This window comes from Arvicola amphibius, chromosome 11 (genome assembly GCF_903992535.2).
Source record: "Arvicola amphibius chromosome 11, mArvAmp1.2, whole genome shotgun sequence".
Lineage (NCBI taxonomy): Eukaryota > Metazoa > Chordata > Mammalia > Rodentia > Cricetidae > Arvicola > Arvicola amphibius.
This window is the reverse complement of record NC_052057.2, coordinates 70,020,365-70,031,755: the sequence shown is the minus strand read 5'-3', so window position 1 is coordinate 70,031,755 and position 11,391 is coordinate 70,020,365. Positions and strand designations below refer to the sequence as shown.

Here is an 11,391-nt window from a genome sequence, read left to right as displayed (position 1 = left end):
GATTCTGCTATTCAACTCAAGTTATCAAGTTCTACCCATTTTGCTAGCTGTTGCTCAACTTCTTTTTACTTTTAATTTAAGGATAGGGTCTCAGCGAATTGCCCAAGCTGGACTTGAACTCACTTTATAGCTCAGAGAAATCTTAAACTTTTGCTCCTTTTTCAGCTTCCTGAACAACTGGTCCATCAGGTCTTGCCCTGGCAGTAATGGCTTCAAAAAAGGCCCAGACAGGAGCCAGAGCAAGAGATCTGTGTAACCTGGTAAACAGATTAGCATGAAGACACTGGCTACTGCGAGTTCCAGCCTCAGCAGCTTCCACCCAGGTAAACTCAGGATTGACTTCTCACGGCCAGGATTGGAACTCTGCACTCATGCCTGATAATTTATCTTCTTGAGTTCTGGTAGCTTTGGGGGTTATTCTTCTTTCCTCTCCATTAGTGAAAATTCACAGAGAACTCCTTGGTTGCCCCAGTGGATGGATCTTTACTAAAGGAAGTTTCCATCGAAAGAGGATGCAGGCAGATGATCCCTTATGAAAGGAATCACTTGTTAGATTCCTGGCAGAGAGAAGTCAGTTGTGAGTTTACCTGGCTTTACTATCAGTGACGAAAATGACTTTCTGAGTCATCATTTTAACATCTTCTAGAAGAATCAACCAAAATAGCTCCTGGTACGGGCTAAGATGAAGTGTGTTCCCCTCTGCTGTTCTGTTAATGGAAAGGGGGTGCCTTCTTTTTCCTCCTTCTCTCCTCCTCCTCCATCTCTCCCATGGAGCCTTTTGTTTTAAATCACAAAACAAAACAGAAACCTTGTGCCTTTAAAATTTCAAACATCACGGTTGCTCTTTGTTGAAGGAGCCACCAGACTAAAGTGAGATTGAACTTGAAAGCCAGAGCAAAAGAATATGAAATCAGTTCAGCATCCTTGACCAAGGAGCGCTCAGCCTTTCAAAATTACAGTGCCAAGAGCACTTGCTCTACAACACTCATCTTAAAAGGAGTGTGTGGAAGGGGGTTTTTATTCTCTGTTGAGTCAGCGGTGCCAGACCATCACTAGTTAGGATGCTCTGGTCCCCCCAGAAAGCCCCCAGCAGAATTGTTTTTTCAGTTTACTCATCCATCCGTCATTCAGCAACTTTAACACCATCAGCTTTTCCCCTTAACTTTGCTCTCAGGGCAGAACCAAGTTGGCAGGATCCCAAGCGTATGGTCCTCTCTCTGTCTCACACCCAGCCACCTCCGCTCAGTTCCCAGTCCCCACTCCCATATTTCCCATTCAGTTGTCTAAAATAAAATGGTGGTAGGGGAGGAGAAGGAAGCTTTTGGATGTTTCTCTTTGAGACAGCAGGCTTGAATCCTAGCAGCATAGAAAGGACAGCTTTGAGGTGTTTGTTCCCAGTCACAATCTTTCCCCTCAAGCTTCAGCGATTTCATCTTTTTAGGTTATGTCTACTTTGTTTGTCTCATTTAGAGTTGTTCGTTTTGATGACCTTGAGTAGCAGAAGATGACTTTGATCTACCTGCTAGAATTGCAGGTGGGTGACACACCGAGTTCACAGGCTGCTGTGGTTTGAGCCCAAGGCTCCATGAATACTGGGCAGTAACTGTGCCATCTAGACTCTTGGCAATCTTGCTATAAACTTCACATTGAAAATTCTTCAGACATTTTTCTTCTATATCAATTACAGAATGATACACAAATTGCCACTAAAAATGAATTCAAGGGCCATGATCCCAGCACTATGCTTATCTAATTCAGTGACCTCAAAGTCTGTGTGCTTGCTCTTGAGGTACCCTGAGAGATTATGATTATTATTAAAATTCCATTTTTAACATTGGTTTTTGGCAATCAGCCCCATTTCCTTCTTTATTCAATGTGTGTTATTGTTGTATTCAATTCAACTTCTTTTGTTTGTTGGATCACTCTTCTGAGACTTTTTACAGTGGTAATCCTCACTTCTCAAAGTTGAGCCGGCTTCTCGGTGGGGTTTTGTTTGTTTGCTTGTTCTTGGTTTTCGTTTATCTGTTTGGTTCAGACAAACTACTGTCCTCTAGCTCAGGTTGGTGATCACCTTGCTGTCTTTCTGTCCAGCCTCCCAGGCAGCTGGAGTGACACACAGCAGCACTTTCTGGTTTGGAAGCCAGTCTTAGTGGCTGGACTCCTAAAAATGGCCTTTGACCTAAGACTTCTTCTCTGCCTCTGAGTTTCCTTTACCAGTGAGCTCTTCATGTGTTTCTCAGCACATAAATACTGCATTTGCTGGACTCTGATCTGGTACTTACCCCTGAAGCATTCTCTGGAGGCAGATCCTGCTAGTAACCCCATGCAAATGAGGAAACAGGCTAGGATGGAGTGTAGTGGAAAAACTTAGACCAATCCAGGCTCTTTAGAAAGTTTTGCCTTCTTGTCTCCTTCAGAGTTACTATGGCTGTTACTATTACCATGACCAAAACAACTTGGAGAGAAAACTTAGCTTACCCTTCCACATCGTTGTTCATCACTAAAGGAAGTCAGAACAGGAAATAAATCAAACAGGGCAGGAACCTGAAAGAAAACAACAACGTAAGTGAACAGTGCAGAGGCCATGGGGTGTGCTGTTTACTGGCTTGCTCACTATGTCTTGCTCAGCCTGCTTTCTTATAGAAACACGGACTACCAGGCAAAGGACAACCTCACACAAAATGGTATGCCCCCCCCCATCAATCTCTAATTTAAAAAAATGCTCTACTCATATGTTTAATCTCTGCTGGTTTCTCAGCTCCAGCATCAGTTGTCCCAGTAAAGCAAAGGTTTCACTTTAGTGCTTCCGGTTTCTTGTTAATCACAGCCAATTCCTCAGCCCCAGCTATCCAGAACCGCAGATTCTTAACTTAAAATCGGTGATAACGCTGATAAAGCCTTTAAGTGACTTTCCAGAGTCCTTCTGGAATTCTGTGATCCAGGCCTCCATCCTCTGCCCTTCTCTTATTATTCTTATCCTCCATGTTCCCACAGAACAGACCACTGAGCTCTCAACCCTCAAAGGCTTTCCTATTCCAGAGTTTAAAGTCCGTCCCCAGTCCTCCCTGAAACACATGGTCAGGTCTGTCATAGCAATGCTCCACAACCCTGGTGTCAGTTTCTGCCCTAGTTACTATTGCTGCCATGGAGCATGACCAATAGCAAGCGGAGGTGGAGAGGGTTCATTTGCCTTCCACTTCCACATCATCGCTCATAGCTGAAGGAAATCAGGACAGGAACTCAAACAGAGCAGGAAACTAAAGGCAGGAGCTGATAGAGAGGCCATGGAGGAGCGTAACTTATGGACTTGCCCCTCCTGGCTTGTTCATCCTGGTTTCTTACAGAACCCAGGACCACCAGCTCAGAGATGGCACCACCCACGATGATCTTGGTCCCCCATCAATCACTAAGTTAAAAATGCCCTACAGTCAGATCTTACGGGAGGCGTTTTCTCAATGGAGGGTCTTCCTTTTAGATGACTCTAGCTTGTGTCGGGTTGACATAAAACTAGCCTGCACACTATTTTTAAAGTTTGCTTGTCTTGTTTTTTTTTTTTTTAAGACAGTGTCTTATGCTGTAACCCATGTTGGTCTAGAACTCATGGCCAACCTCTTGCCTCCCCTTTCTCAGTACTGGGACTGCAGACATGAGCCACCATGCTTAGCAACATTCTTACTTCCTATTTTAATTTTATTTAAGATGGAGACTCATTCTAGCCATGCTGCATTTATACTCAGAACAACCCTGCTGCACTAGCCTGCTAAGTGCTAGGCTGATAGCCGGTGAGCCAGCTACTACACCAGGTGACCTCAGTTCTTAACCACCATACTGGGCAGTGGAAAGGACCTGGCTTGCCATTACCTTTGGCCATCACGTTCACTGAGATACGGCTGCAGCAGGCACCTGACCCTCTGCTGTCCAGACCTTACAGCTGAAATATGTTTCGGCATGCCTGGGGTACCTGCCACTAGTCATTTGGGACTCCCTTTCACCTGAAAGCCCATAATGCCACTGAGAAACCAATGTCACCTCCAACCCTCCAGCTTCTGACTGACCCCAGGACCAGAAGACGGTGTGAGAAGGCAGCTCTCTGGAGATCGGGTTTGGTTTAGTTCAAAACAGGAAGTCATACTCCCCATGTCTCAACAAAAATCCAGCTGTGTTTTCTCTCTGGTCAGGAAAACTGTGTTTCAATTTCTGAAGTCACAGGCAGATCTGAGTCTAGCAAATATTTAGTACTTTCATCCTCCACCCTTCTGTGAATGCTCTGCAAAACGAGTTTTGTATTCAGAAGATCTGTGCATTGGAAAACATCACGGGCTTCTTTGCTGTTGCAATGAAAATGGAGGAAAACGAAGCTGCAAATGTGGTGGGTGTTCAAAACAACAGTTATGAGGTGGGGGAACTTGCGAAAACTGGATTGGCTTCCTATAGTTTTATTCTGCCAGTCATATCTTGAGAGCTGTAGCCTCCCGTGGATGGTGGGAATGGTGCAGTGTTCTGGAAGGTCTTATAGTTTTAAACACTGGGTCAGGCTGGAAAGGTGTGTGTGTGTGTGTGTGTGTGTGTGTGTGTGTGTGTGTGTGTGTGAGAGAGAGAGAGAGAGAGAGAGAGAGACAGAGACAGAGACAGAGAGAGACAGAGAGAGACAGAGACAGAGACAGAAACACAGAGTCAAAGAGTAAGGGTTGGAAATTAATTATTAATTAATATACTATATTTATTTTAGAATTTTACTTATGCCCCCAGTCAACCCTGCCCTCAAAATGCATCAGCTTTACCAGGCTTCCAGGTTTACCCTCCAGGACTTCCTACTTTTGGGAGGATCAGAAGAAACACAGAATATTTTGATCTGGTGTAGTGGCTCCTACTGGCAATCATCCCAGCACTAAGGGGGCAGTATCAAGAGGATTATGAATTCGGAGCCAGCTGGGCTTACAGGGTGAGCCTTTTATACATGTGCGATCAGAATGGAGATGAGAAAGAGAGAGACTGGAAATCTGACTAAACTGGGACCTCCACCATCTGCCTCCAGTAATAGCTCAACACCCTGTTGAGAGGAGAGACCTGCCCGTTTAAAGTTAGCTCGCAGACCAGTCTTGGAAAAGATTTTCACAACGCATGTTTTTGTTCATAAAAAAATAAATTTATTTACATATGTTCGTTACCATGGTAGAGCAGCGTCAACAAAGCACTGCCAGGACCACCAAGCACCATGCACTGGGTCAGTGGGTAGAGAGACCAGCCCCAACTGCCCACCATGCTCAGTCCTTGGACCAGGAAGAATAGTGGGTGCCTGGGAGAACATGAACCCCACAGGAGGCTGTGCTGCAGCAGGAGTGACCTGTTTAGAGGGGCGAAGTGCCTGTCACAAAATGGGCAGTCAGATAAGACTTCAGGGGAGAGTGTGGGCGGGAAGGAGACTGAGAATCAAATAAACCAGCTGGGTCCACTGGGTGGAGACCAGACCGAGGGCAGATTGTCCCAACACTGATAAGAGAGACAGGGAGCTCGGGAAGTAGACCCCAGCCCTGAGGGATGGGGGCAAAACCGGCTTCCGGTGGTATATATCACCATCTTGCCATGTACCGCCACTAAAAGAGAACTTCCTGGTGGGAGTTTGACACTGTCCTCAGAAACTTAGAAAGAGGTCCCTGATGGACTTTTCCAGCCTTTCCAGAGCTGGAAAAGAGCGCTCAACCAAGGTCACAGGGAAGGACCTGGCTGCGCAGGGAAACCACAGGGAAAATCGACATTGGCTTAGAAACCAGCCCGTTTCTGCAGAGGACTCAGACGGCAGGGTTTGAGCTTAGAGCTAATGCCCCAGGTTGGATCTAGTCCGAGACTTCTCCCCAGGAAACCAGGCTCTCTTTGGCTACAGTTGCGCTGATCCGCGGCAGCAAGGTCCACCTGTGCTCCAACAGGATAGTCCCCCGTCCTGTTAACAGGTCCAGGAAAAGGAGAAGGTCCGGAATCCAACAGGACCTCCTTGGCCCGGTCCTTGGTCCTTTCCATTTAACATAATCCATCAGCTGTGTTGCTGTCCTTCTAAGCGGAAGTTCCACAGAGTCTGCTGGCTGCAGAAACATCTTTGGTGTCAGAGTCCGGCCGTCCGGAGACCACGAATGGCCATGTCTGAAAGATCGAAACGAGCGTCAGATACGGAGAAGAAACATTCTCAAAACGAAACCGCTCTCCCCAGAGGTCCCCGGCTTTTATTAGCGTTCTAGGAATTTGTGCGTCTTGTTCTTCTATTAGCATGCTTTTTCGGTGAAAAGTGCGAGTTTAGGATTCTGTGATTTAATGTCCCCTCCCCCATACGAGTAAATTTGGATGAGATCTTTCCCAAGCCCAGGAAACTGGCAGGTTAGACAGGGACTTTCCGGACAATCGCGTCTGGGAAAACTATCCTCCCATTAGTGTTTTGTTTTGTTTTAAACCACTCAAACTTTTTTTTTTTTTTTTTTCAAAAAAAGAGTTAGGTTTTCTCTCCCACTTTAAAGAAAACAGCGCTGGCTGATTCAAACCTGCTGGGCTGTTGTCTGGAAAAAGTTGGGTATCTGAGATTTTTCCGTGCGGCTAAATGCAGAAATACTCGCAGTGGGGAGCCACAGTTTATCCCGGAAGTAGGGTGTTAACGAATTGCTGTCACTGGGCAAAGGACCAGGACACAGATTAGAAGCCCCAATGATTTCCTTCAAGAAAAAAGGCTGACTCCTCCTGCCTTGCTTTGGGGGGCCACTAAACCAGATTCCTCACCAGCGGATCTAGAAAACTCCCTTCTGGGCTCTTCCTCTGGGGCCGACCCATCCCTGTGCCCGGGTTTCGCTCAGGGCTGCTGGCCCCGGGCCACCCGCGCCGCGTCCCTGTCCCTACCAGGTTCACCGGGTGCACGTATCCGTTCTCGTAGCGGTCCTCCTGCAGCAGCTGGCGCAGGTGCGCGATGTAGCTGGAAGCCAGGCGCAGCGTGTCCAGTTTGGAAAGCTTGGTGTCGGGTGGCACCCAGGGCAGGCTGGTCTTGAGTCTGGAGAAGGCTTTGCTCAGCACGCGCATCCGGGCCCGCTCACGGGCGTTGGCGGCGTTCCGCTGCGACTGCTTGCACTCGGCGGCCGAGCCCTTGGGCGGGAGCGCCTTCTTTCCACCGCTGCCCGTACCACCACCTGCACCGCCACCTGCGCCGCCGGGGCCAGCCACACGGGGCCGCTTCCTCTTGCAGCCCCCCGGGACGCCCGCGGCTCCCAAAGAGCGTGGCTCCTCTTCGCCGTCGGGGTCCTCCTCCTCCGCGGAAGAATTGTCGCTGGGCGAGACGTAGCCGCGCTCGGCATCGTGCAGAGGTGGCCTCTTGGAAGCGGGGGTCGGGTAGACCCGCGGCAGCCCTCTCACCTCCATGTCTTCGGGGTCACTCACCGAGCCGGTGGACATCGCCTAGTCCCCGGCGCCCACGCGCGCCCGCCTTCCTCCGCCCCGGCCAGTCTCGCCGACTCCGGCTTCCGCTCACTGGAAGAGGATAGGGCGTGAGAGAGCTCAGAGGAGTAGCGGAGACCCGGGCCCGTCGCAAATCGAGTCCCCAATGAGTTGGGCGCTTGGAGCAGGCGCGACTGGCCGCTGACCCGCCACCCTGGGGCCTCTGAACTTGACTCTGGACCCAGAAGTACAGCCGCGAGCTGCGCCTTTTGACAGGACTATTTATCTGTACTCCTTGGGACAAACCACCCCCGGCAAAGTAGAGGGGGTTTGAAAGGGGAACAAGAGGTGGGACGGGGGCGTGGAAGGGGTGGGGATCATTTTTCTAAGCTGAGCGGTTAGTGGGGCGGGGGCAAGGAACGTCTGCGTAAAGCCCAGACTTGGGCCTCTAGACCCGACAATGACCCTAACTAAGAGTATCTGTGTGAGGTAAGTGAGATTGGGGGTAACACTGGAAAAAGACCTCGTTTCCACTCAACCCATTTATATCTGCAGCTGGTCTTAGTGGGCCCTTAAGAATCCGAGTGTACCCACCTGCAGCTTCTTTCCCAGTTTGTTCCACGGGAACTGTCGTTCGAGATGAACACACATGATGTGTGTTTGCTTATCCAAGCCTTCTCAGAGTGAGTGCAGAGGAAGGGCAAAAAACAAGGAGTGGCTTTATCATCCTATGAATCGCTTGACTTATTTTTTTTTCTCCTCACCTTCAAGATAGCCTTCTGATTCATGTAGCACTTTTTCTCCTTTGACTTGTTTCATCTTCAAACAACATCTTCAACGTACACGTTATCACATCCCTCTTGCAATATCACTAGCATAACAAATACTGAGGACTCTGGGTTCAGCGCTTCGGTAGCCACACGCCTACTCCCCACATGTCACTCAGTCACTCACCGAGATGTTATTTTCCACTGTTGTAAGAGTACCAAAGTGCGTGATTTCGTTTTCAGTACCATAGTGCTATTGTAGACTATTTGAGGGAACCCATCACCATTTTAGGCGCTAGGCTGAGGAGCAAGTTCTTGGATGCAGAATAGTAAGTCAGAACAATTGCCTTGCTAAAATTAAGTTAGGAAAGAGTGAAGAAAAAGAGGGAAGACCACAACCGATAATGAAGCAGCACCTTGAATTGGGTTGCATTTCAACTCAAAACAAAACACCTTGCCTTCCCCAAACCCAGCTGGAACAAAATGAGAAAATGAGATTCTGGGCTCTTTTCTGAGGATGGAGGCAGGTCACATTGTGTGCTCAGGGGGAGGGGCTTTGTTGAGTCAGTGGTAAGTGTCCCCCATAGTTTCTGCTGTGGACACCTTTAAGGAATTGCTCCCTTGCGGGGTTGGGATATGACTCCCTGACTGACAAGGAGGAAACTGAGTTTTTTCTCCTTGGGGCTCCGTTGTCCACTTGTCCTTCTTGAGGTTCAAGGGTTCCAGATGAGGGTGGGACAGGCAGATGCATGGGAGGCAGAAGCTGCCCTGCAAATTCTAGTCTTCACAGCAGAACCAATCCCGGAGCCCAGAACCTCAAACACTCTAACAGGTGGCTAGCAGGGACTGATTTCAGCCCTCAGGCATCACCTCATCGTGCAGGCCAGGCCTCCTCCTTAGGGATACCCCACACACACCTTGCTGCTTGCTCCTACTTCAGAAGTTGTCTTGTACATTTTATCTTTGCCTGGGGGGTGCGGAAAGAGAGGTATTCATTGAGACAACTCGGTAAAAGGGTCCTCTCTGCCTTCAGATTTGGGGGGCTGGGAAAATGCAGCTGTATTTAGCAGAGAATGGATTTTTTTTTTTAAGAGCGCTTGAACTTGGACTTGACTGTAGGCAAGCCTGTCTAGGCTAAAGGAGGTGGGTTGGGTTAGGTTGGGGGCGGGGTGCCTCCTGAGAGATGTAGAGCAGAGGTGTTGCCTATAGATGACTTGAAGCTATCACTATAATACATACGCTCACACATTAGGGGCAAGCATATAGGTTTTAAGAATCTGGGTTGTTTATACAGGTGCAGAACAAAGCCTTTCTTTAGAAAAGATTAATGGTGGGGAGCTCGCTGCATTTCTCTAAACAGTTGCGGAAACTGTGCCAGCCTCAGTGCTTGAGGATCAAGGCTGCTTTCGTGTCCCTGCAGAAACTGGCTCATTCTCCAGAGCGCTGCCCTTCTCCTCTCTCCTTGCACCCAGTCCGTCTTTTCCCTCTGCTCTCTCTTGTGAATGAAAACCCTCTACAAACCCTTATGGTTTCTACTACATTTCCATTTCGCTTATCTTTCCTTTTCCATTTTGTTTCTGCTCTAGTAGTGGCTCCATCCCTTCCATTCTTCAGGCTGCACATGTGTACAGGAGATGACAGACCACCTCTGCTTTTTGGGTTAGTCTGCAGCTACAGTTTGCTGTAACGTGTGTGCACTTTCTGATGCTTGTCCCCTGTGTGTGCACTATCTGACACTTGTCCTGTGTGTGCACTATCTGAGGCTTGTTCTCTGTGTGTGCACTATCTGATGCTTGTCCCTGTGTGTGCATTATCTGATGCTTGTCTCTGGTGTGTGCACTATCTGACTTGTCCCCTCTTCAATGTTCATGTGCTTGACTTTTCATCCTCCTTGAAGGATCACAAAGCACAGTGAGCATCACACTGTGAGCCCAACTGTTCCAAGAGCCTGGTTTTTTGTCTTCATTGTTTTGGTGTTACCACACATTGTAGGTGAATCATGAATGAAACCTTTATTCTTGTCTTAACAAAGCACACTCAATCAATTTCTATTTGCCTACACTTTAAGAGCCTATAGATTTGTAGCAGGCATATGCTATGGTCTGTCATGTATATTCACAGGCTTTACAATTTTAGCAATATTTGTTCTAATTGTGCAGTGGTGGGTGGGTGGGGTTGGTGTTCCAATGTGAAACAAACATGACTATATTTGAGTGTATTGGCTCATTCTTGACTTCCTGCTTTTTTTTTTCAGTAATTTCCTTTTATTTATTTATTTTTCAGTCCAAGTCTTGCTATATAGCCCTGGATGACGTGGTGCCTTTTACATACTCCAGGCAGAACAATCTTTCTGTCTTACCCTCCACGGGTATGGCAGGCACACAGCATTAAACTCAGCCATTTTAAAGTATGCATATAAGTATGCATATAGAATTTATTTATTTATAAAATGGGGCGGTAGAGAATGAATATGCTGTTTGGGGCCTAAAATCTAGGCCTTGCATGTGCCAGACAAATGGTTAACAGCGAGCCATGCCCCCAGTCCCATCTTAGCTTTTTGTGATGGAGAAGGAAGTTTAAGATCAACTGCCTTTGTGAGAATCCATGCCCAGGAAGATGTCACCGAGTGCTAATTTTTATTATTCCTCTAGAATCTTGTCTTGTCAACATACAAGGACAGTGCTTATGGCTTTTCTTCTAACTTCACATTTGCTCTGGGCTGTGGCTAGCATAGAGATGTTTTACTGCTTTGAGGTTTACAGTCCCATCCCCAAACAACAATTCCCATGGCTCTCATAAGGGCTCTTATTCAGGAAAGGTGAAAGAGACAGGGACAGGGGAAGACATGGGGCCAGATGGTGTGTGTGTGTGTGTGTGTGTGTGTGTGTGTGTGAGAGAGAGAGAGAGAGAGAGAGAGAGAGTTCATTAGAAACTTTCTCCCCAGCACAAATTCTTTCATTACAAAAGTGAAGCACTTCTTCAATTCTTACTTTAAAAATGGGTGGTGGTGGCGCACGCCTTTAATCCCAGCACTGAGGAGGCAGAGGCGGAGCTCTGTGAGATCGAGGTGACCCTACACAGTGAGTTCCAGGACAGGCTTCAAATCTACAGAAAAACCCTGCCTCAAAAAAACAAAACAAAAAAAAGAAAGAAGGAAGGAAGGAAGGAAGGAAGGAAGGAAGGAAAGAAAGAAAGAAAGAAAGAAAGAAAGAAAGAAAGA

General features: G+C 47.7%; 1 protein-coding gene across 1 annotated transcript; it reads right to left on the bottom strand.

The window, feature by feature from the left end:
• Window positions 1-5,251: 5,251 nt before the first annotated feature.
• Msc (musculin) lies at window positions 5,252-7,704 on the bottom strand. The gene is made up of 2 exons (XM_038347967.1): window positions 6,877-7,704; window positions 5,252-6,135 (listed from the first exon to the last, which is right to left on the bottom strand). Exons 1-2 carry the CDS (start codon window positions 7,420-7,422, stop codon window positions 6,049-6,051), a joined length of 633 nt encoding a protein of 210 aa, XP_038203895.1. The 5' UTR covers window positions 7,423-7,704; the 3' UTR covers window positions 5,252-6,048.
• Between the last annotated feature and the right edge of the window lie 3,687 nt (window positions 7,705-11,391).